At 38.9% G+C, this 26,438-nt stretch overlaps 1 protein-coding gene across 1 annotated transcript in view; it reads right to left on the bottom strand.

Annotated features, from left to right (window-relative positions):
• Nucleotides 1–379: 379 nt before the first annotated feature.
• The window catches only part of si:dkey-183c6.7 (urea transporter 2), a 36,399-nt gene continuing 10,340 nt past the window's right edge, over nucleotides 380–26,438 (bottom strand). The window contains exons 5-8 of the mRNA XM_048183897.1: nucleotides 23,787–23,934; nucleotides 888–1,019; nucleotides 758–807; nucleotides 380–660 (exon numbers count right to left, since the gene is read on the bottom strand). Of these exons, the coding sequence (XP_048039854.1) occupies nucleotides 484–660; nucleotides 758–807; nucleotides 888–1,019; nucleotides 23,787–23,934 (507 nt within the window). The 3' untranslated portion in view covers nucleotides 380–483. The remainder of the gene's footprint in view (nucleotides 661–757; nucleotides 808–887; nucleotides 1,020–23,786; nucleotides 23,935–26,438) is intronic.

The raw sequence follows: 26,438 nt of genomic DNA, 5'->3' as shown, positions 1-26,438 counted from the left end.
CATTTAAAATGCAAATACATAAAAACTATATTATTATGAAATATTATTACAATTAAATTTTTTATATATTTTTTTTAAAGTGTCATTTTTTTGTGAAGGCAGAGCTGAATTTTCAGCATCGTTACTCCAGTCTTCAGTGTCACATAATCCTTCAGAGATCATTCTAATATGCTGATTTGTTGCTCAAGAAACATGTATTATTATTATTATTATTATTATCATAATCAATGTTGAAAATAGGTGCGCTGCTTAATATTTATGTGAAAACCGTGATACATGTTTTCAATATTTTTGATGAATATATATTTATTTGAAATAAAAATATTTTGTAACATTATAAAAGTCTTTACTGTCACTTTTGATAAATTGAATGCATCCATGTTGTATAAAATAAATTTGTAGTATTTTATTTATTTATTTATTTTTAAATCTGTTGTCACAGTGGTGTTTTTACTTATAAGGGTATATGAATTTATGTAAACACTATACATCAGTTGTATTCGTATTGGCCACAGACCATTGCTTGTGTGAGCGCAAGTTATGTTCTGGTGAGGTTACTTTTCCAGTAGGGATTCTGTATTCTTTGAAGTTTTCCCCTGTCAGTAACAGCACAAGAGTGCCTGTCAAAGTTGCAGCCCAACTGCTTGCTGGCAGACCCACCTGCACAGGTGAACGGATACAAACAAACACTGGTTGAATATGAAACCCAGAGGATTTTCTCAACAGAGTGTGCATGTGTGTGTGTGTCTTTACTCACAAGTCCTAGCAGGTTGCTCAAGGCAATGTCTGTGTAAGCTGAAAGTAAGGCTGCAGAATAGAGGGAATATATAATTTAGTTGCAGAAAAAGAAAACAACACTATAAAGAATGTATCTGTGCATTACTCACCATTTGCAATAGATAAGAGATGGGTTCTCCAACTAAATATGAAAAATGCCCCCACGACCATGCAACCCAGAGCACCGTTAAACCCTGAGAGGCCAGAGTACAGAAATCTGTACTGCACTGACATAGACATACCTGCAGAGGGCATAAGAGAGAGAGAGACCAGTTATTGACCATGGGTGTGTTTCAACCAGCTCCCTAGCTTCCTAGGATGTGAAACAGTATAACACAAATTCAGGCATTAAGGACCTTGTTTTTTTTATTGTTTTTATTCATGCTCAATAACATAACATTGTCAAGGAATTACAAACAAATACATATAATAAAACAAACAAAGAGAAAAAAAACAAGGATTATACAAAAACCTTTCATGCATGATGTCCACATTTGTGGACAGTTAATTTAAAGGTGCTCTAAGCGATGTCACGCATTTTTAGGCCAAAACATTTTTTGTCACATACAGCAAACATCTCCTCACTATCCGCTAGCTGCCTGTCCCCTGAACACACTGTAAAAAAAAACGCAGTCTCTGTAGTCGCCACAAGCTCCAAAAACGGCAACAAAAACAAACTGGTGCAGCCTGGACCACGAATCATAATAAACATGTTCCAGCCAATAACCGACAAGAATGATTTTAAATGCGCGTTCATGACTGTTTCAGGAAGCACGGAGGGGAGGGGGAGGAGGAGGAGGAGGGAGGGTCTAGCTAGCCTCTGTTTTGTTTGACAACACTTCGAACGTCAACAGGAAGTTACTCCACCCAGGATCGCTTAGAGAACCTTTAACTCCCATTTAGGGTTAATTTATAATGGTAATTTTCTCCAAACCACTTGAGGGCAGTGTCAGTAGATTAACAGCAATATTCTAACAGTGGCTACTATCTTGCATTTCAAATATTCTTTGCTTGGTGACATCATTAATCCAAGATGGCAGACAGCGATAGCCATGTGCTAAATGCCCCAAGAATATCTGTGAAAAACTTTTATACAATGAGGTCAATTGAGGTAAAAAAAATATATATATATATTAGTATGTACAGTAAAAGTCATAAAGTATGATGGATATGTTAGTATTTTATAAACTAAAATTTAGAGTAAAATTTAGTTTTTATACACCAAAAACCAACTGTCCACGTATGTGGACGTCATGCAACAGTGAGGTGAGATTGCATAAAGTCTGATTTCTATAACCTGCTAGTATATCTATTCTATTTTTTTCAAAGATGTTATGAATTGTCTTATTTTGCAATAAAACAGACATTTAACAAATATATCAACATAAAAAATGACATATTATGGTATTAAATGGCAACTTTACACATACATATGGAGACAAATTTGCATTTTGCCTTCCAAACAGGGACAGCACAGGTCAAGGACAAATACAGATATAATATAATAAGTTGTTACAGTCAGCAGTGAATGTTTTCCATGATTTGTCCATATTGCTACTAGGTTTCCGCATATATGTAACTACCGTTATAGTTCCTACAATATGTGTTTTATTATTATTATATTGTAATATTATTGTTTTTAATAACTGAGCTGATACACATAGTATAACATGCCATAAAAAAACACAATATTCCATATTATCAGTTGTGGCTTTATGTCCCATTTTATTCCTTTGATGCATGGTGTCCACATTCGTGCCTCCTGCTTTTTGGAGGGCGCATTCCAAGGTAGGAAGGCATCAAGGTACTACGAATCCAGTGTTAGCTTCACTTCCTGTCTCCTGAGATATCTTCATCTGATTGATTTTTGAAGGCAGCATAGATGTATCCTTCGCTACCTTTGATATCCCACAATCCTATGCGTTCCATTCAGTAACAGTTGAGCTAAAAAATGAAAGATGGCATCTGAAAGTTGTGGTTTCTGGTCAGTTTGTGTGTAAATGTATGATTTTGACCAGTGTTTTTTACTTTTGTACTATTACTGTTGTATTAATTAAATATTTGTTTAGTTCTCACCAAAGCTTGCTCTATTTTGCTGTAGATCATTAAACGGTTATACCTCAGAAGTCTGTCTGTGCCTATAAGGCAGCGAGGCAACAAGTCAGCTGCCTAAGTTTTTGGATGCAGCCTGAGCATTGATGCTCCCTGGTTTTCATGGTGCATTGTGGGACTTTTTAGGGAGGGAACGTTTCAGTGCACAGAAAAGATTTTGTGATTGAGAAAATGGCTGATGTAATGATTATGTCCTCTGAAGGCAAGTTGATGAACCCATGTGCAGTTTATTGTAATCCAAACGTGAGCAAACAAAAGCAACCACTTGACTTGAACAGACTTGAACAGACTTGAACAGACTTGAACAGACTTGAACATGACACTCACATGACACTCACATGACACTCACATGACACTCACATGACACTCACATGACACTCACATGACACTCACATGACACTCACATGACACTCACATGACACTCACCAACAGCAGGGTTACATTATCAATACATGACAAAGTAACATGGAAGACAATGGCTTTAAATACAAGAACTTAGTGAACACATGACTAAAACAACCAATGGCCAAGTGACACAAGGAACAAGGGAACCAATGAACAAACAGAACTCAGAAACACATGATCATAAACAACCAATAAGCACATGACACATAGACTAAGGGAGCACATGAGGAGCAAAGGAAGCATGACACAAACAAGCAACATGAATCAAAACTATACATTACAGCTGACTCCATTTTCAGTGCCCTGACTACTGAACTAGGGAGCTGATTGAGATGCACACTATTACTCCCTGTCCCAAATGGCACACTTCACTTGCTCTTACAGTCTTGTGGACTTACAATGGGCACAACATGCTCGTGAAATCCAGGAGACCGTAGGGTCACACTCTTTCAAACTATTTGAGCTCAAACTATGTTCATTTCTGAAGATTATCATGATGATGAAAATGTGTATGAATCAAACTTTTGTTGACCACAGAGCTTATTTTCTGCAATAATCCAAAAGCCAATGGAAAAATCTTTGTCAAGAGAACCAGGTGATGCTAACTTCCAGTTTGGCCTACAAAAATGTGTCAACACTGCAGCACTATATTAGTTCAGACCTGCCATACTGCTACCAGATAGCCTCTCAAAGCATTTTAGACTTCAGAACGCTATATTGTCCAGTTCTAAATGTTTCAAACTGTATTTTTCTATACTGTTGTCACATTACCTCATAACATTGCATTTATACATTGGACTCCACAAATATTGGCACCCTTGGTAAATATGAGCAAAACTGACTGTGAAAATTTGTTTTTGAAATTTCTCCACTTAGTCTTTAATTAAAAATATTCACAAACATTTAACCTTTAATTAAAGTCAAACAGTTGAATGAAAAAGATTCTTATCACATTTTTTTGTATTATTGACATCCCTTCATTTAATACTTTGTGCAACCTCTCTTAGCCAAGATAACGGCTCCTGATCTTCTCCTATAATGTGTAATAAGGTTGATGGACATATGGCAAGAGATCAGAATCAGAAAGAGCTTTATTGCCAAGTGTGCTTGCACACACAAGGAATTTTTCTTGGTACTGAAGCTTGTACTTGTACTTGGTGATGTTCCTCAGACCTGTCTAGATTGATGCCGGATTGTTGGATGACAACTGGTTTTTCAGCCTTTTAGAGTAACTTCTTTTAGCCTCTTTTTTTAAAAGTAGTTTATAATATTGTGTATATCCTAACTAATTGCCCAGGGTCTTTGGAAGAAAATTTGCCCCACAGCCTTAAAGATCCACCACCATATTCACAGTGGGGATAAGATAATTTTCTACATGGCTATGTTTCTGTCTATGCCAAACCCACCTCTGGTGTATTTTGGTCTCATCTGACCATAAACCAAATGGAAGTTCTAGTAATGCCTGGCAAACTGTATGTGCGTGATATTGATGTTTTTTTATTGCAACCTTCCCAAACAAGTTGTGGTTATATAGGTGAGGTCTGATTGGTTTTTTTGGAGAAAGTTTTGGAGACTTTGCAGTTCTCCAACTTTGATCCCTACAGTTTGTTTGGCGACTCAAACCATCCTCAGTGTGTGTGGGTCCAATATAGACACACGTCCTCTTCCAGTATACTGTTACCATCTCCATCTCTGATTTAAACTTCTTAATTATTACCTAGACAGTGAAAATGAGTATTCCAATTCCAATGTCAGGTTGGATGGTAAATGTTGGTGGACAGCCATTTTTAGGTCTCTCCAGAGATGCTCAATTGGGTTTAAGTCAGGGCTCTGGCTGGGCCATTCAAGAACAGTCACGGAGTTGTTGTGAAGCCACTCCTTCGTTATTTTAGCTGTGTGCTTAGGGTCATTGTCTTGTTGGAAGGTAAACCTTCGGCCCAGTCTGAGGTCCTGAGCACTCTGGAGAAGGTTTTCGTCCAGGATATCCCTGTACTTGGCCACATTCGTCTTTCCCTCGATTGCAACCAGTCGTCCTGTCCCTGCAGCTGAAAAACACCCCCACAGCATGATGCTGCCACCACCATGCTTCACTGTTGGGACTGTATTGGACAGGTGATGAGCAGTGCCTGGTTTTCTCCACACATACCGCTTAGAATTAAGGCCAAAAAGTTCTATCTTGGTCTCATCAGACCAGAGAATCTTATTTCTCACCATCTTGGAGTCCTTCAGGTGTTTTTTAGCAAACTCCATGCAGGCTTTCATGTGTCTTGCACTGAGGAGAGGCTTCCGTCGGGCCACTCTGCCATAAAGCCCTGACTGGTGGGGGGCTGCAGTGATGGTTGACTTTCTACAACTTTCTCCCATCTCCCGACTGCATCTCTGGAGCTCAGCCACAGTGATCTTTGGGTTCTTCTTTACCTCTCTCACCAAGGCTCTTCTCCCCCGATAGCTCAGTTTGGCCGGATGGCCAGCTCTAGGAAGGGTTCTGGTCGTCCCAAACGTCTTCCATTTAAGGATTATGGAGGCCACTGTGCTCTTAGGAACCTTAAGTACAGCAGAATTTTTTTTGTAACCTTGGCCAGATCTGTGCCTTGCCACAATTCTGTCTCTGAGCTCTTCAGGCAGTTCCTTTGACCTCATGATTCTCATTTGCTCTGACATGCACTGTGAGCTGTAAGGTCTTATATAGACAAGTGTGTGGCTTCCCTAATCAAGTCCAATCAGTATAATCAAACACAGCTGGACTCAAATGAAGGTGTAGAACCATCTCAAGGATGATCAGAAGAAATGGACAGCACCTGAGTTAAATATATGAGTGTCACAGCAAAGGGTCTGAATACTTAGGACCATGTGATATTTCAGTTTTTCTTTTTTAATAAATCTGCAAAAATGTCAATAATTCTGTGTTTTTCTGTCAATATGGGGTGCTGTGTGTACATTAATGAGGAAAAAAAATGAACTTAAATGATTTTAGCAAATGGCTGCAATATAACAAAGAGTGAAAAATTTAAGGGGGTCTGAATACTTTCCGTACCCACTGTATATATTTATAGTCATGGATTACTATAGGAATTTGGCCTGTTTCACTTCACATTTAGAGCCCAGTGAACAGAAAGTTATGACTTATCACTTATGTGTTCCTGATCACTAAGGTGAACTTAAAAACATACCATATAAATGGAAATATGCTTCAGTAATATTTTTACTCATTATAATTTGTAGGGGTGCCAGTAATTTTGGCACACATATTTTGGAGACAACCAGATTAGATTTTTTGTGAATATTTTGAATGAAAGACTAAGACAAATTTTCACAGACAGTTTTGCTCATATTTACCAAGTGTGCAAATATTTGTGGAGCCCCCTGTAAATACACAAGTCCAGTTATTATTTTAGAAATGAATATGGTTATTTTGCATGCTTTATTCAAGTTTGTATAAAACAAATGTCTTTTGGCAGTATCAAATACATGAGTCAAGAAACTGTCAAATAATGAGGTCAACGGGTATTCTATGCTTACAAACATATGCACATAACATACATTTAGATTTTTTTTAATAAATAATAGGCTGTTTGATATCTGGTGTACAGTACACTAAGGCAAATAAGTGGACTTGGGTTTGTGGTTGTAGTTCTGTTCGTGATCTGAAGGTGGCAGTGTATTTTTAGTCTACAGTTGCTGCCCCTATGTTCCTGTCCAAGCTTTCAGACTTCACTAACCGCCCACCATTCCCTAGAGTTTTCTTTTACCGTAGCACATCTTTCTTTCTCTCTCTAATGCTATCTCTCTCTTTCTGCATTTCTCTGCAGAAAGGTCTTATTTACAGTAAGCCTATTTGATATTTTATATATTTGCATGACCACATTCTCATATTTGATAACCTTTTTGGCTATTTAAACAGGCAAGGCTTTGGAATATATATTTATATTACTCAGCAACTATCCACATACTGAACAAGAAAGCTCTGACCCTGATTCTGTCTGACAGAAGATTAATAAAACAGTTCTGTCATTCAACAGTTAACCTTCAGAGAAAGCCGTGTTCACATTCGCCTCAATTTACCCTGTTTTATTTGTGCAGCTGCCTTCATGGAATGGCTCTCAGAAGCTCTTGCTCTCTCAGAAACCAAGATTTGTTTATTTGATCATTCTGTCTGTCTGTCTAACTTGGATGTTTAAAATTGCTATGAAATTGGGGTTTTGAATTTAGACCGACAGTCCAACATTGCCATTCAACACCAAACTTGAACACCAAATCAGAATATTATAATGATTCTGAAAGATCGTATGACAGAAATCTACACAGGAATAAATGACATTACAGTTATTTTAAATTGTAATGATATTTCACAGTATTACTGTTTTTACTGTATTTCAAATAAATGCAAGCAGCCTGAATGAGCATAAGAGTCAAAAACATAAAAAAATGTTACAGACCCAAAACATTTGAATTGTAGTGTATATAAAATTAATTGAAAATGCCTGTGTTCAGGACCGATGGTTTAGTTCCTGTTAACCTTTGTTTGTTATTCATTTTCACCTGGGGAGTATTCCAGAAAGCAAGGTTATCTTACTGTCAAACATACAATCTTGGTTGATTAAACAAAACCTTGCTTATTTGAGGTATGCTGGTTCCAAAAATGCATCTGGGAGTTAGTTCAGCCAACCCAGAGTATCTGTGCTCTCTCCTTCTTAAACACATTCAAAGAGATTGACAGTGCAGAGTTGTTTGGAACTATTGAGAGCTCTATGTAACACGTGACCACAAGATCAAAGCATGTTGCAACTCTATTTTTCAACGGCTCTGATTAGATCCATGTTGTACAATGTGGTTGGTAATGATCTTATAACATTGCCAAAATCGCACAGTCTGTAGCAGGGATTAGTAATCCTAAAGACATGGATTAGCTTGTTCAGGGGTATATTCCAGAAAGCAAGGTTCTCTTTTGATGCAGTTGCACAGACAAATGGCATTTCAGCCCGGCAAAAAGGGCGGGGTTGACTGCCTATTTAAGACATACAGAAAGGCCATCAGTAATAATCTTTCTCCTTCAATGCAAAGATCATCTCGCTGCTCCAAAGAAGACTGCAGTCACTCGTCTCGTCTCTTCTCACTGTAGAAACGAGCCTCGCAACGGAAACACGATGCTTCAGCAAGCAAGCTGATTCGGTGATCTCCAAAAAAGTGAATTTAAGAGCAAAGGGTTAGTCCTGCTGAGGCTGGATCACCCTCAAACAGTGCCGGCCTTCCAGCCCCACTTTCAGCTCAGGGTGCTGTTTGTTGCTTGACATTTCAAGCTTTCTATAGATATATTTCTCGTCTGCGAGGCAAACATACGCTGAATTTTGGTTTATGTTTGTTACGTGCTCAAGTTCACTGAGACCGAGACGGCAGAAAGTGCATCCTGATTGTTTTCATTATTTAACAAAAGCACAATGTTTTGCTGTTAATGTGAGTTTACAGAAATAAAAGTGGACCCTTTACAGTTTACATTACTCTTATCTATATGACCAAAATGATGGAGTATTTTAAGTTAAATGTAAGTGATTGCATCAGCACTTGTATGTCATGCAGTAAGTGCCCTCTCAGCAAAAGCTTGGATATGCGCCTAATAATAGCACACATTTATCTAGGACTAGGCTAACATTAGGCCAAGCGGACTTGTAGAGTTGCTACTACTTACATGTTTCAAGTGATAAGCCTGAGAATTGAGGTCGATGAATGATAGGTGAATGTTTGGATTTCCTGCCGTTAAAGATCTCTCCCTCACGGACTGACTTTACCACTTCCTGTGGAGTTTTTTTTCTGCGACTAACCTACTAATAAAATCTTGGTCGACCAAACCTTTTCTAGTCGACTATTAGGGGGCACCCCTACCCACATCACAGACCTTTCTTGAGATTCACATTCGAGGGGGTAGCATACCAGTATACAGTCCTACCATTTGGACTCTCTCTAGCTCCGCATACTTATACAAAGTGCGTAGACGCAGCTCTTTCCCCTCTGAGGCAGATGGGAATCGGCGTACTCAACTACCTTGAGGGATGGCTGCATTTAGCCCATTCAAGACAGGAGCTATGCGCCCACAGTTCCCTGTTCCTCAGTCATCTGGAGAACCTGGGATTCAGAGTCAACTTTTGCAAGAGCTCGCTGCTTCCCAGCAAACAAATTTCGTTCCTGTGGGTGGTTTTTGATACAGCTCTAATGCATGCTTGGCTCTCACAAGATGTCCTGAAAATCAGGAGCATGGCAGCCTTGTTCAAGGTGGAGGTTCTTCTCCCCCTCAAGAGGTTTCAAAAGGGGCCTAATGGTTCCAGCTTCCTCAGTAGTTCCACTGAGAATATTCCATATGCGACCACAGCTTTGGCTAAAAGGCCGTATCCCATGCATGGCGAATGCCTGACGCACGGGCCAACACTCTCTCAGGATGATCCACGGCTGTGTCAAGGCCTTGGTCCCTTGGAAGTCTTCCTGCTTCTATGAGAACAGGTTAATGCTGGGCTCTGTTTCCAGGAGGAAAGTGGTCATGATGAACGCCTCCAAGACGGGCTGGGGCGCCCTGTGTGACGGCAGAATTGCGTTCGGCTCATGGGCGACCCCTTTGATGAAGTGGTACCATCTAGAAACCATCTAGAAATGATGATGGTCATTCTGGCCTTCAAGGAGTTCCTGACGGAACTCAGGGGTCATCACATCCTGGTCCGCTTGGACAACAGGATGGTGGTTGCCTTTATAAACCACCAAGGAGGTATCAGGTCTCACCCTTTACACAGCCGCCAGTCTGTCTTCTCCTATGGGCATAGAAGAACCTCCGCTCATTGAGGGCGGTTCACGTGCCGGTTCATTGAACGTAGGAATGGAGATGCTATCATGCAGCGGACTCCCACCGGGGGGATGGAGATTCCACCCTTAGACTGTGAATGCAATATGGCGCACCTTTGATCAAGCAGTTCTTGCCTAGAACAGAACCATATCGCCAATACAAACTCTATGCAATTATCAATCATATTTGATGATAGAGGTCCTGACAGAAATAGTGAAACCTCATTGAATAACGGCATTGTTCTACAACGGCCAATGGTGTTCATGCACGCGAAATAGGGACGGGCTCGCTCCCTATATAAGGCAGTGCTGAGCAACTTTGTCTCAGAATCTTGAGACTAGTAGAGTAGTAGAGTTCATGGCATGAAATGCAATGTCTCATTCCCTCATCTCAGGGAACCGAGGTTACGTTTAGTAACCGGTAACTTTCGATTTCGGTCACTTCGACATTGCGTCGGAATCTGCTGCTTTGGGGAATGCATAAAATCCCACTGTGACACTGTGAAGGGTTGCTTAGCATAAACCGAGCTAATGGCCCATTTGAAGTGCTTCACAAACAGGACTGTTTAGTTTGTTCAAGTTGCACAAGCAGGACATATCTTTAAAGTTCCCATGAACTGGAAGTTGCAACAGACTTTACTTCAGTGTTGTGATGTATTTCCAAGTGAAAAGGAATATTGAATAGAGGGTGGGGTTTTATTTTAGTGCACCTCCTCTCCATCACTCACAGACTGATGGTTGGAGAAGAGTAGTTAAGGATATTCAACCCAAGCCGTCAAACTGATGCATTAAATATTTTTAATGCATTCTTTGCATTAAAGATTATCATGACAAACACATTTTTTCTGTGTATTAACTTGCATGGATTAATTATTCACCACAAAACTAAAATGTGCGCTAAAAAAGTAAATGGGGTCAATTTTGATTTCATGACGACTTTACGTCCCACTAATACAAAAGACCCATACTGATGGGCCCTACTGGAACTAGTTGTACCTAGTTGCCTCGTATTTAAGGAAACATCACGTTTAGCTGAAATAAGTTGTACTGCAGACCATTATTACATGCGTCTCCTGTGTTTTCTACGTCTTCATGTTTGGATTATGTTTGTGTGTCTATTGAATAAAGACTGCTTGGTAACAGATCCTCAACTCTCCTCCTTCCTGCATCACCATGACAGATAATGATGTTAAAACATTTATAAAGCTAAGCACTCCCTTTCATTGACCATTTATTGAAAAAGAAAAAAGAAAAAGAAAAAAAAGCTTAACAAAAATGACTTTGCATGCAGGGGCACTGAAAGGAAAATGAGCTCTTACTGCAATAAATTTGACCGCATCTTCCTGACTGCACTTTTGGGACTCTTTATGTTCCGCTGTTTTGTAGTGAAGGACTCCTCAATATAGGATGCCAATAAAAGAGCTCTGAGATGAAAACCTAGCAGCAGCAGCAGGAAGGACACACCCAGAATTCTCTCTATCTCTTTCCCATCTGAACAGCACAGCAATGTGACCCAGGAGGGTAATACCGTCTGTTCACTCTTTCTTTCTCCCTCTCACATATTTGTTTCCTTTCTATAAATGAATGTTTTTATGTGTCATATGAATCAGTTTGCATGGTTGCACGTTCTCACACAAGGAGCCTGTTAACAGATTTCCAGATTTCAAGCTCTTGCAAATTGGTAAACATCCGTAGACGACTTGCTAATTGTAAAACAGATTGTGTTATGTGGAAAATTCCTATTTTCTGTGGTGTTTCATGATTAGCGTCACTAAAATAGATTGCGATCTGGTGTTTTCATAACTCATTTTCTCTCTCTGATGCAGTTATAATGCTTACAATACATCGATAAATGCCATCTATGCAATTATATTACCTAAATTAAACATCTGTGACCCAGAATGGATTCATTTTATTCCTGCTTTCCATATTACCATGGTTACAAGTTCCTGTTTGTGCATAAGTGTGGGATCATCAGTTGTAAACCCATGCTAACTTCACTGGGTTTATACTTGAGTCATGTAGAGAGGACAGCATGAACAGCCTGTCTGCTAAACACCAGATCTCATTATCAGTGGACCACAGTTCATGCAGCATAACAAGGTTAGGGGTCCCTATGCTTCGATTTAGTGAAATCTTTAGACAAACAAATATATAAACTATCTTTAGTACTAATGCACTTTCTTATGACTCTTCCTGCAATGAAACTAAACCACTACTACAACAAAAATTTGTTTGGTGTAGAAGGTCTTGACAACTAATTTAATTTGTTGTACCTTTTAGATTAGACTCGATAGTGTAAGGCAGGAAGGAAGTGACATCACATACTGTATTGATAAATCACACCACATCATTTCCTCTAATAGCGGAAAGTTTGATCAAGTCTGCTGCTAATAGCATCATTCTATTCTGTGAAGCCAAAGTAATTTCTTAATGTTCTTGGTCTAATTATGATTGATTTTTTCAGGGCTTGTAAAAAAAAAATAAAAAAAAAAAATGCACAGTTGAAAGCTGGGCATGATGTGAGCCTTAATAAAATAACAGAAATCTGACTAACAACAAACTGAATGAGGACTACTTCAAAATAAATAAAATGTTTCAAAATGTAAACCACAAAATGTACAAAAAATATCAATATCACAATTAAATCTGTTTACGTGATAATAATTACTAGGGCAATATTTATAAATGAGTTTAAAAGAAATTTCTTTGATTTTATTTGTGATTAAATATTTATGAGGAAGATTTTAGATTTTACTCCACAACAGATCATCAATACAATTATCCAAAATGATATAATAGCAGGACTGGAGACAATATCACTTTAAAGTAAAGCCCGAACATGATGATTATTATTCTTAATAGGGGAAAGAGAGAAACAGATACGACCAACTTCAGTATCAGCAGGATCCAACAAGTAGATGGAGCTGAGGGCAGGTATACTTTTAAGAAACATTTATAGACCAGAAGGAAAAGCATCCATAACCACAGCATAAACTTTAGAAGTGACTGGAATATTATATTTAGAGAGAAGTTCAAAAGAGGTCAACATAGTCCTATGAAAGTTGGCTGACAAAAACTATATCATTACAAAACAAATTTTTCAAGAAATAAAGACAGATTTATACAGAATGTGCTTATTTTAGATAAAACACCTTTTTAGAGAGAAGTTGTGTTTATAGATTACATTCTAAAAAACAAGCATCTGTTTATGAAAATTAGATTTTTGTAACTTTAGAAAAATAAAACCCATTACAAAGAAATCTGTGGTTATGAACTCAACTAAATATGTAGGCCTGAATATCTTAGATTTTACCACCCTACGGCTTCCCTATTCAACTTACGGAACGAATGCGGTGCCAGTTCCATTTTCCATAAGTAGAATAGGGAAGGCATACGACATACAACGTAAGCTTTTTGAAGAATACGGAAAGCAGAAGCACGTGCAAGGATATCATTTGTGTTTATAAAGCATATACATTTGTATTTTTTTAGAAAAAGACCGATCATTTCTCTAGATAAGACCCTTATTCCTCGTCTGGTATCGTTTAAAGCCCTTTGAAGCTGCACTGAAACATTTTGACCTTCAACCGTTTGGAGGCCATTGATGTCCACTATAAGGAGAATAATCCTGGAATGTTTTCATCAAAAACCTTAATTTATTTTCAACTAAAGAAAGAAAGACATGAACATCTTGGATGCCATGGGGGTGAGTAAATTATCAGGAAAATTTTATTTGAAAGTGAACTAATCCTTTAAACACCTTAAATTATTTTCTAATTGAAAGAAACATGCCGAATTCTGTTCACCCTTTTCTAACCATCTAAAGGCCCCCTCTGACTTCCTTTTATAAATATCATCTAAGTGTAAATAACTCAAGACATTCACTATCTGAAGAATTAGGAGGAGATATGTGAGTGAAATCCATAATTTTAGAAATGATTTGTGGCGACCAGGGCGGGCGAGAGCCGTGAGGGAACGGCGCGAGGCCGGTGGCGCGAGAGTTAATGAGCTTCACCTGGGAGGCGCACCGGCATTGAATCTCTCACGGAGGAGCTCCGGGAGCATAAAAGGAGGAGCGACGACAGTGAAGGACGAGAGAGAACCAGGCCTGGATATTATTTTATGTTTTATTATGTTTGTGTGGCCGGCAGACGTCCGCGAGGGTCTGTCGGCATTACTTTCGTTTTGTTCTTTGTTTATTTTGAATTAAAGTTTTGTTGAATGTTCGCTGGTTCCCGCCTCCTTCTTCCCATATTTACGAACTGTGTTACATGATTGTCTACTCTTCAAGTGTTTTAACTTCAGATAGTAAACTTCAAAATTTTCAATGAAATTTACTAACTTCGAATTTAAATAATTACTAATTAATAGTTCCCTATCAGTCAGTCACATTCAACGTTACATCAGAACTGAACTGACGAATTGGGATCTTGCCTGAGAGCCAAATCACCTTAGAATGTAAACAAAACAAACCAATGGACATTGGCGAGTCAGAATTGTAACGTGAACCACTTCCCGTTAAGTGGGTATATCAGGAAGCGTGCACTCCCACATTTAAGCTTTCGCTTTGGAGCTGAGCCAGGAAGCCGAGCCAGGAAGAAGCTCTCAGACCTCTGCATTCATTGGAGTTCATCTAAAAGAGCATTGTACACAGTTATTGTACACAGTACACAGAGCATTGAACAGCGACCATTCCCCTGTGTGCATCAGTGCTAAAAGAGCTTTTTCCCTCTCCATCCATGCATTTCTGGATGCGGTTGTATCCTGTGCTCATCTGACGGCCACAATCCCTGTCTCACATGCCTGGGCATAAGCATGCTGAGACAGCACTTGTGGGTGGTTCGTGTTCTTCCATGAGAACATGACCACGTTAGTGTGCTGGACGCATCTCGCCTTTCTCGTAAAGGCTTGAGCCCCTCTGCTGTTGACCAGCCACCGCTTGTCTGTAAAAGCACAGCCGTGGGTCTGCTTTACACTCTGGGAGACCAAGCAGACTGAGGCAATCAAGAGCCTTCCCCGACAGGCTACCAGACTGTTGTGAGCTGCCCCTCAGTCTGCTCAATGCTAAGGGCACCCGATTCCCTATGGTTAAAAAAAGAAGAAGCAAGCCCTCGGCTGCAGCCAGCTCAGCCACAGGAAGACAATGACTCAGTCAGTGCTGAACTGCTTTAACTTGTTCAAGGGCAGTACAGTGGTTCCACTGAAACTATTTCAGAGGCTCCTGGGGCACATGGCATCCACATCCTTTAGCACTGCTTACATGGGCGAGTCCCGAGATGGGCATGGCACCGTGGCTCACGCCGGGTGCCGATCATGCTGGCCTGTCACTAGACTTTCAGCCCATGGTCAGACCTTGCTTTTCTACAGGCAGGAGTTCCCCTAGAACAAGTGTCCAGGCATATTGTTGTCTCAAGAGATGCCTCCACCACTGGCTGGGGTGCCATGTGCAATGGGCATGCTGTCTTGGGCTCTTGGACAGCAACTCGACTGCAGTGGCACGTCAATAGCCTTGAGTCTAGCAGTATGGCTTGCTCTGCGCCGCTTCAGATTGCTGCTACAGGGCAAGCATGTGCTGGTCCATGACACTGCGGCCATTGTGTACATTAACCAACAGGGTGGTCTACACTCCCTTCGCATTTCGCAACTCACCCACCATCTCCTCCTCTGGAGTCAGAAGCATCTGAGGCCGCTTCTTGCCATCTACATTCGGGCGAGCTCAATCGTGCAGCCGACGAGCTCTCACGACAGCCCATGCTCCCAGGAGAATGTAGACTCCATCCCCAGCTGGTCCAGCTGATTTGGAGATGCTTCGAAGCCACACAGGTAGACCCGTGTGCCTCTCCGGACACGTCTCACTGCCAGTTGTTTTACTCCCTGACTGAAGGGATGCTTGGCACTGATGCACTCCCCCATTGAGCCTGCTTGCAAAGAGCATACAGAATGAGAATGCTCAATGATAAAGAATGCTCTTCTTCCTTCCTTCCTAGCAGCTTCAACCAATGCCCACCTCTTCATCCTCAGCAACTTGTCTGCTTGAGACAGATCTTCTGTGAATCTCAACTTGTGATTCCTAAGATGTTTAGAGTTCTTGGCCTGCCACCAGATCAGGTCACTCGTAGATCTTCTGTTGAAAAGAATGATCACTGGTCTTGGTCTACTGCTCTTTCAGCTTTCCCAGTTGATGCACAACACCTATGTCATCTTTGAAAGAAACGCTGGAATCGGGAACAACTGATACACAGATGCCAATTACTTTTTGCTTGATGTTTTCCACAGAATGTTCAGGAACTCCATACAGACGAATTCCATTCCATTCCTTCTCCACTGATAGCGTTCAGCTTCGTTAAGTCTTTGCTCAAGTCTGTGGATTATGGTGATGCTTAGGTTTGTTTAGGTTCTGTAGTTTTACAGCATTTCATGTCTGTTTTCAAGCAGTTTACTTCTTCAAACACAAAGTCAATTGATTTCTTTAGGCCCTCAGTGCTTTCAGTGTTGCTGGTAATAATTTTTCGAGGTCGTCTGCAATTTCCTTAATTCTGGATGTCAATGCCGCAATGACATTATCTTGCAATTCAGCCAGGGAAATTTCACCTTGAGATTTCTTTTGTTAAGGTTTCACAGGCATACAAGATGTACAATCTCAAGACTTGGGCTATCAGACCGGGAGACTTTGGGATGTTTTTGGCCATATTGATGGTCTACCTTGATATGTGAAGCAGATCCATTACCAACAGCAATAGGAACATCAAATTCCATCTCTTCCATAAGCAACTTGGACGTAGAGTTCTAATTTTTCCCTTTGCGTTTCATCATGCTATCCTTAGCTTCCATGTGCACCAGAGGGTTCAGTTAACGATTGCTAATTTAAGAAGAAATTAAACTAACTTAAATAAGTTACTGCACTGAAACAAAACAAAAAGATGATTTAATGCATATTCAATTGTTATTATGCATCCAGGTAAATTGTTAAAATATAGGGGATGGAAAGTAAAATTGGTTCAAATGCATGAACCTGCAACTCCACTGGCTGCCATCTTGGATCGCCACTTCCCTCGCTAACTTCCCTCAATCTCGTTCACTCGGATGTACATCATTGCTTACGTTGCATGAGTGCCTACTACTGGGGGAACCCGGGGGAATGTGTTTAAATGGAACACCCTAAACCCTTGATCACTTGGAATGTGATATGGAGTTATGTAGTTTTTTTCCTTATAAATGTGTTTATGCAGCATTAGGCCTGTATGTATGCTTGGGCTGTTAAAAAATTAAATATAAACAAACATTAAATAATAATATATTCATTATTTATATTAAATATAAAATATAAAAAAAATACACAAACGAAAATGACGAGTAACGAATAATTGACGACGGGCCGTTGAATTATTACAAAACTAAAGAACACCCGAGGTGGTAATGCGGCCACGACGTGAAGCAGAGTGTCCATTACACCTCGGGTGTGCGTTATTTTTCAATAATTCAATGGCCCGGAGTCAATTATTCTGCTTGAACTGCGGTTACCACACCTCAAAACATTGTTCAGATTGTGTATTTCAAGACCTTTGTCAGGTTTTTGTCCTTAAAACTCCTTGTGTATATGACTAATTTCTTACACATCTAATCCCAAGCCTCCGTTACTAATTCCAAAACATCATTTTAGAGATAGACACGGAGGCTTCAGCCATTGATAACAGAATAATGCAGTTAGACAGAAAGAAAGAGAGAGAGAGAGAGAGATAGAGAGAGAGAGAGAGAGATTAAGCATATGTAAACTACCTGCGTCTGTGCATCTCGCAATAGTGTTCGGTAGCAGCATCTCTACTAATAGCAAAAGTGTAAGTTTATCTGCTCCAAGAACAGCGCTGTTATTAAGTCGCTAGTGAGAAATGTCATGTAGAGTTTAAGTTGTTAAACTTTTGTACTGATAAATTCATCAGAGCAGCACTGACAGCATGTTTCTGTGTGTGTTTAGACCTAAATTCTGCTAACACCAATAATAAACGTCTTATAAATGAATAGAAAATAAAACAGCTCATATAGTATTTATTTTCAGCTCATGAGGTTGATCAACATGTTCAACATTGGCTTGATCTTGATTGTAAAAAACTCTGAAAGAGCAGTCTTGTAAAGGGAGTCTTTCACTGGCTTTTGTCTTGTAAAATACAGATGTAATTTCACACTGTAGTAAGAGAGAAAATCTACACCAGGGAGAAAAGAGTGAATCATTATTCAGTGAAAAAAGAGGAGGATGGGATGGTAAGATGAGTGGAGGGATGAGAGAGATATTGATTACAGGATGAGTGTGTGTGAGGTACAATCTTCAGATAACGGGTCTTTAGTAGCCTTACATTCAGGGTGGGATCAAGGTTCCTGCAAGGCCCCCAAGGCCCCCCTTGTGATTTAGATACTCCAACTAAAAGACCATTACAATAGTCCAGACGTGAAAAGACAAAAGAGTTTATCAACTTCTCAGCCACAGCAAAGGACAACATAGGACGTAAATGTGCTATATTCCTGCGGTGAAAAAAGGATGTCTTAACCGTATTCTGAACAAAAGGCTCAAATGACAGCGTGGCATCAAAGATGACATCAAGATTTTTTAGTTTGCCTTGAAACTCCAAGGTGACACCATCAATAGACAAATTAGGAGAACCACCAGCATTTCGCAGTTGATGAGGAGAGCCTAAGAGCATAATGTCCGTTTTAGAGCCATTTAAAGACAGAAAATTATTAGACATCCAATTCTTGATCTCAGTGATACAGTTGGAAAGATGCACAATGTCCACATGTTGACCTGGTCTTGAATGGATATAAATCTGCGTATCATCGGCATAAAACTGATAATTAAGGTCTAGAGATCTAAGTAGTTGACCAAGTGGATAAATATACATACGAAACAGTAATGGACCCAATACTGACCCCTGTGGGACACCAGTATGTACAGAACCAACTTTGGACCTACAGCCACCCATAAAAACAAATTGACTGCGGTCTGTAAGATAGGACCTAAACCAGCCTCTGACAAACCAAATACAGTTTCCAGACGATTAAGTAATAATGCATGGTCAATAGTATCGAAGGCAGAACTAAGATCCAAGAGAATGAGAAGACGAAAGGGAGCCTGAGTCGGAAGCTACTAGCAAGTCATTAGTGACTTTAACCAATGCGGTCTCTGTGCTGTGCAGTTTCCGAAACCCAGATTGATGGGGCTTAAATAAATTATTTTCAATTAAGTGATTGATTGTTCAGTTGGGCCGCAACCACACCCTCCAAGATTTTAGCCAGGAATGGAAGATTAGAAATTGGGCGATAATTTGAAAGAACGTTCACATCACAATTTTGCTTTTTTAAAATGGGAGTGACAGCAGCAAGTAAAAAGATACTTGAAAGTATCAGTATTGTATCGAAAAGAAAATAAGTGGTATCGCCCATCCCTAATGTGAACTTGTGAAACCAGAGTAACATCCCTCCTTATTGCGTCGCCTGAAACTGGTGTCATGTCCGGGTTATCCTCAGTTTCCGCTTTTACTGCCACTCTGTTGTTGTTTCACACAGTCGTCATGGACCACAATCATTCGTTATCGATTGCAGCATGTTCTGTCACCAAAGATAACTCCAAGAAATGTAAACAAATGGGTGAATCAACCCAAGAAGTGTTTTGGACACGAGTAGGAACAAAACGAGAATCAATATCGATGTGGCAAGTCTACAGTATTTGGCAGTATAATTAAATACAGTATGTAGTGTGTGTTGTACATAAATAGTAAGTCAGCCTTTTTTGCAAACGCAGTGGGTACGTTCAAATGTACTTTTAGATTGTTTTGAACATGTAAAACTGTGCTGTGTTACTCCACCATTAAATCTGACAAATAAAATGACATGTATGAGTATGTAATTTAGCATTAAACATTACGTTACTTGCGGCTAATTCATTAGAATGAAATAAAATCATGTAATCGAACATAACAGTTACAAAACTTTATTTCATTACCTCATCCATGAACAAGGTTTTTGAGTCCCATCGGATTGATTTTCATTGGCAGTGGAGGTGAAGACGACAACTCCTATCATTCCACACTTCTTCACTGCATCATCAATCTATGCCTTTGTTATTGTTTTGAATATGTGACCCCTAGCAGCAAAAATTACATACTGTGCCTTTAAAAAATGAATTGAGAATGTCTTTTAAATTCTAATTCAATTACTCAGTTTGAACTGGGGTAGGATGCAAAAATTGCAATTCAAATTTATCGCTTGGATTCACAGACAAGGCTTAAGCCTTGTCCCAGACTAAAATGCATGTTTGAGCTGTTTTAAAAGTGCCATCGAACGTTTTTTTACAAGATGTAATATAAGTCTAAAGTGTCCCCTGAATGTGTCTGTGAAGTTTCAGCTCAAAATACCCCATAGATTTTTTTTAATTCATTTTTTTAACTGCCTATTTTGGGGCATAATTAGAAATGCTCACACTCCCCGCCCACGGCGCTCGCGCTTGCCTTAAACAGTGCATTTACAAAGTTCACACAGCTAATATAACCCTCAAAATGGATCTTTACAAAGTGTTCGTCATGCATACTGCATGCATGCGTCGGATTATTTGAGTATTGTATTTATTTGGATGTTTACATTTGATTCTGAATGAATTTGAGGCTGTGATCCGTGGCTAACGGCTAATGCTACACTGTTGGAGAGATTTATAAGGAATGAAGTTGTGTTTATGAATTATACAAACTGCAAGTGTTTAAAAATGAAAATAACGATGGCTCTTGTCTCCGTGAATACAGTAAGAAACGATGGTAACTTTAACCACATTTAACAGTACATTAGCAACATGCTAACGAAACATTTAAAAAGACAATTTACAAATATCAGTAAAAAAATATCATGTTATCATGGATCATGTCAGTTATTATCGCTCCATCTGCCATTTTTCGCTATTGTTTTTGCTTGCTTACCTAGTCTGATGATTTAGCTGTGCACATCCAGACGTTAATACTGGCTGCCCTTGTCTAATGCTTTGAACATGAGCTGGCATATGCAAATATTGGGGACGTACACCCCGACTGTTACGTAACAATCGGCGTTATATTGAGATTCGCCTGTTCTTCAGAGGTCTTTTAAACAAATGAGATTTATATAAGAAGGAGGAAACAATGGAGTTTGAGACTCACTGTATGTCATTTCCATGTACTGAACTCTTGTTATTTAACTATGCCAATATAAATTCAATTTTTAATTCTAGGGCACCTTTAACTGAAAGCAACTTGCATTGACATATCTTAAAATATGTCAGTTCCACTGTTTTCCACACCAGTAAAATTTTTTCTAAGGCATGTATATAAAAACTACTTAAATGCCCTAATTGAATTAAGGCATAATCCTGGCTTAATCTAAGACCTGTCTGTAAAATCGGGCCTAAATGTATTTGAATGTAATTGAAATTCAAATAAATTCAACTGTACTTTTTATTGAGAAAAGCAAAGTTTGTCAAGACAAGATCTGAATGTGAAATTTAATGTTTTTTTAAAGATCGTGTTTTTGAAATAAGTCTCTTATGCATTTATTTGATCAAAAATTCAGTAAAACTGTAATTGTTAAATATTATTACAATTTAAAATAACTTTTTATAAATATATTTTTTAATATTTATATTTTAAAAAGCAGTTATCAATAGCCATTACTCCAGTCTTCAGTGTCACATGATCATGCATTATTTAAATGCAGCCTGAGACTTTAGAGGCCCCTGACAGCCTGAGGCACTGGCCCCATCCATAAACCAGCATTGCTTTCTCTCCTTCTTTCCATCTGTTTTCAAACCCTGTAGCATTCTGAACCATTTCCGAATTAAATGTCAATGTTCTGCTGACACACAAGGTAAGAGACAAGGACAAAGCCAGAAATGGGGTTTTTCCTTTCTAAAATCAACCCCCTCACTACTATGGAGAAGAACGGACAGATGTCTTACACCCTCACACGTGGATATACTGCAGATTCCCCAATAAGACCAAAGACTCTCTGCTGCTCCTTTATGGAATATTACATGAGAGCTTTGAAGTTTGTGAGTGTGAATCACACAGGGGATGAAATGAAACAGTGAGTGGGTGCTGTGCTGGAAACGAGGTATCTTACATCAGTCTCTTCTACCTACACCACACACACACACACATACACACAGTCTACCCCCCCACTGTAGTGTCTTTGTGTCTGCGATGACTCATATGTCTCTGTACAGCTGTGTATATGAAATATAAAAGAGAAAGAGAGACTGTGTGTAAGAAAAAGAGAATGACTGACAGGGTAAAAACACCTTCATGGTCTTGAGGTGGCAAACGCAGCAGTAAAACTGGCTAATTATTAAGCAGCAGGTGCAAATGATCATCTTATCCATAGTGGGCGTTTGAGGAAATCTGTTTGCAGCCTGCTTCAGCTGAGTAAATCACAGCTACACCGCCAGAATATTCAGCACAAAACCCTAGACAAGATTTATCCACAAATGTTTGATTTGTTCTGTTCATGCATATATATCTCTATCACAAATCCTTTCAAACATCATACAGACAGAGAATTTATATTGCTCAGAGGTGTCTAGCTCAAAAGCGTTCTCAATTAGGTATAAGCATCAATTCTGAAATGAAAATGGAAACAAATGAGGCAATTGTTTGCATACAGAAACAGCTATAAAATGAATGAGGATAGCATTTTCCAGATAATGTGATCTTGTAAATTTTGATGAAAAAATATTTGGATTGCAGACAAAATCAGGGGGGTATTCCAGAAAGCAGGTTATGTGACATACCTGGGTATGTTTAAGAGTAAGTAAGCGGATAACCTCAACTTTCGGTTCCAAAAACGGAGGTAACTTTTAGGGTATGTAAGTAACCATAGCAACTTGCTCTCTGAACATAACCTGCTCCGGAGCAGGTTATGTTCAAGGGTTAGTTAGCTTAAGAGGAATTTAGATGTGTGTTATATTATCAATATGGTTATATTAATGTATCTAAATTTGTTATATAGTTACAGTTATATACACAATGTTATATTATACAATATATAAATGTTTATTCAATTCTAATATATGAATTTTATTGTCATAGCACACATGGATCTACTTCTTAATCTTTATAACAGGACATTTTCTATGCTATAATTTCTATAATAAAATACATATCATATATGTGATATTTTATTAAATAATTAGCATCAAACAAACAATATTAAGATTAAAAATTATTGCACAACCACCCAATAGGTGGTGATGTGCACCAAGTAGGTTATGTAAATCGCCATTAAACAAAAGAAGAAGAATGAAGTAGAATGGCGCGCTTTTTCTTAGCGTCTGTTTCCATGGTGAATCATCGATTCGTCGCTCTGTTGAGAATGCCTTGTGTGTTAACCGGGAACATACTCTGGGTTGGCTGAACTTATTCCCGGATGCATTTTTGGAACCAGCATACCTCGAGTAAGCAAGGTTTGGGTTAATCAACCGAGAGTTCAGGGTATATGTGACAGTAAGTTAACCCTGCTTTCTGGAATACACCCCAGATCTCGATTTGGTCTCCATTCAGTCTCATTACTGTCTAGCAGAATCTTTTGATTTTCTTTTATTATTTGTGACCTTCCAAATAATAACCATGCAAAAACAGTTTTCTTATTTCTTTCTGACTTACCTGCCACGGTGCTAATGACAGATCCCAGGAGGGCATGGACGGCCAGAACAGGTGAAAAGAGGAAAACAGCACCCAGGATAAGCAGAGATGGGCCTAGAGTCCCACATGCAAAGATCTGCCCTACACCCAGTACCACCCCCTGCAGGAGCTGATGGGAACAGCAAAACATACCTTCAGATGAGGCCTGGGGGGTATTCCAGAAAGCAGGTTATGTGACATACCTGAGTATGTTTAAGAGTAAGTAAGCGGATAACCTCAACTTTCGGTTCCAAAAACGGAGGTAACTTTTAGGGTATGTAAGTAGCCATAGCAACTTGCTCTCTGAACATAACCGGGGGGTATTCCAGAAAGCAGGTTATGTGACATACCTGGGTATGTTTAAGAGTAAGTAAGCGGATAACCTCAACTTTCGGTTCCAAAAACGGAGGTAACTTTTAGGGTATGTAAGTAACCATAGCAACTTGCTCTCTGAACATAACCTGCTCCGGAGCAGGTTATGTTCAAGGGTTAGTTAGCTTAAGAGGAATTTAGATGTGTGTTATATTATCAATATGGTTATATTAATGTATCTAAATTTGTTATATAGTTACAGTTATATACACAATGTTATATTATACAATATATAACTGTTTATTCAGTTCTAATATATGAATGTATTTTATTGTCATCTCACACATGGATCTGCTTTTTATCCTTTATAACAGGACATTTTCTATGCTAATTTCTATAATAAAATACATATCATATGTGTGATATCTTATTAAATAATTAGCATCAAACAATATTAAGAATAAAAAATTATTGCATAACCACCCAATAGGTGGTGATGTGCACCAAGTAGGTTATGTAAATCGCCATTAAACAAAAGAAGAAGAATGAAGTAGAATGCAGTGCCCATAGACATCATATAGGTAGACGCCCTATTGGCCACTGGGCGCCGAGATTTGCGGCCGCCATCTTAGACCGGTCGTACTCCTAAGCTGCGTCCCAATTCGCCTACTTATACGACGTCCTAAAAGCATTTACTGTTTTTGTAAAGAAAAAGTACATACTTTTGAGTGTGTAGCAGAAGAGTAGACAAGCTTTGGGACATACTACCGTCATAACTGCGTCTTTAACGGACGTTATGTCGCTTATTTACGCAACCTGTAACTGTTTAAACTACCCTGTCAATAATCTTGTCACAGTTAAAATCCTCCACATTTAATTAAATTTATTTTCCTACCGTTTCAGAGAGATGTAGTCGCACGTTGATCTGCCAGTCATGGGTCTTTCATGCAATAACTCTCCTCATCTTTGCATAATGATGCATTTAAAAGTGAATGACCAAACGCATCGTTATAAATGTTCACAATGCTGTTGCAGATTAAATATAATGTGGATAACATTTAATAAATATATTTTCGTAAGGTTATATTGATTATTAATTATTCAAGCCCCTTTATCTTAACCGCTCTGCTTAACCGTCGGACCTCGCAAGTGTTTTCCACATAATTACTATTCAGATCAGAAGGAAGTTCGAAAGCACAAGAATGCGCTCAATGCACGAAACTTACTTTTAGCGTTAGGTAACGTTAAGTGCCTATTATCAACACAATCCAATCTGAATTTAATACATACATTGTTCGACCGGACAAAATAGTTATTTGTGTTTGTGCACGTGATATCAGGAAGCATACACACATGACGGCAAAGCGCAAATCTAGTTACTTCTGCTAGTATTACTAAAATATCGTATTTTACTGCAACTATCTGTTTCTGCTTCTTTATTATATCTATAATGTGTGATTTATAAATTACCTTATATCCTACATCACATATTTTGATTTTGGACGTCTGGTCACTTTATATCTTATTATATCAGAATATTATATAACTGTTAAGTCTACTATGAATATTAAAATACATTCAACAATGTGTCCTGTATCATAGCTACATGAATTACCTTTGCAGCAAAAAAACCCGAGTCAAAATCAGTTAGGTATTCTGTGAGATATGACTAATTAAATGCGCTGACAGCTCATTGCACCTGTCAAACAAGTTACACTGAGTGGAGCTGGCGACCGATCCAAGATGGCGGCTCCACGGCTCGTCCGTGCCAATAGGCAGTAGCATTCGATAGGGCGTCTAGCTTTTACTGTCTATGGTAGAATGGCGCTTTTTCTTAGCGTCTGTTTCCATGGTGAATCATCGATTCGTCGCTCTGTTGAGAATGTCTTGTGTGTTAACCGGGAACATACTCTGGGTTGGCTGAACTTATTCCCGGATGCATTTTTGGAACCAGCATACCTCAAGTAAGCAAGGTTTGGGTTAATCAACCGAGAGTTCAGGGTATATGTGACAGTAAGTTAACCCTGCTTTCTGGAATACACCCCTGCTCCGGAGCAGGTTATGTTCAAGGGTTAGTTAGCTTAAGAGGAATTCAGATGCGTATTATATTATCAATATGGTTATATTAATGTATCTAAATTTGTTATATAGTTACAGTTATATACACAATGTTATATTATACAATATATAACTGTTTATTCAGTTCTAATATATGAATGTATTTTATTGTCATCTCACACATGGATCTGCTTTTTATCCTTTATAACAGGACATTTTCTATGCTAATTTCTATAATAAAATACATATCATATGTGTGATATC

The sequence above is a fragment of the Megalobrama amblycephala genome, linkage group LG3, assembly GCF_018812025.1.
Source record: "Megalobrama amblycephala isolate DHTTF-2021 linkage group LG3, ASM1881202v1, whole genome shotgun sequence".
Classification (NCBI taxonomy): Eukaryota; Metazoa; Chordata; class Actinopteri; order Cypriniformes; family Xenocyprididae; genus Megalobrama; species Megalobrama amblycephala.
This window is presented reverse-complemented; position numbering and strand designations above follow the sequence as displayed.